The sequence below is a fragment of the Penaeus monodon genome, chromosome 22 (assembly GCF_015228065.2).
Source record: "Penaeus monodon isolate SGIC_2016 chromosome 22, NSTDA_Pmon_1, whole genome shotgun sequence".
NCBI classification, from domain to species: domain Eukaryota; kingdom Metazoa; phylum Arthropoda; class Malacostraca; order Decapoda; family Penaeidae; genus Penaeus; species Penaeus monodon.
Genome location: NC_051407.1, coordinates 37,927,843 through 37,928,155, shown reverse-complemented (window position 1 = coordinate 37,928,155; position 313 = coordinate 37,927,843). Strand labels below are relative to the sequence as shown.

General features: G+C 42.2%; 1 protein-coding gene across 1 annotated transcript in view; it reads left to right on the top strand.

Moving 5' to 3' along the window:
- Positions 1-313, top strand: part of LOC119587617 (carbohydrate sulfotransferase 8-like) — a gene marked incomplete at its 5' end in the record, with an annotated part of 13,185 nt that overhangs the window by 8,335 nt on the left and 4,537 nt on the right. Inside the window, 1 exon segment of the mRNA XM_037936326.1 lies at positions 92-226. Within this exon segment, the coding sequence (XP_037792254.1) occupies positions 92-226 (135 nt within the window).

Below are 313 nucleotides of genomic sequence, written 5' to 3'. Positions count from 1 at the left end.
AATAGAGTTTAATTCAGTAGTTAGAAGGTGTACCCCACGAACGTCCTGAGGCTGGATATCCGCCATGCTGTTTCTGTTGAAATGTCCTCAGGTATCTGGCAAAGACGGGTACGTCAGTAAAGAACCTCGATCCCAAGGACGAACGATTGCGCTCGAGTGTAACCTTCACGGAATTTTTGAGACACGTTGTTCACACGTTCGAAGCAGAAGAGATTGATAAGCACTGGTGAGATGGGACTAATTTCCCTTGTTTTACTAATAGAAGTTATAGAAATTACACATTATTTCAGTCATTAATGCACTTTTGGGAACT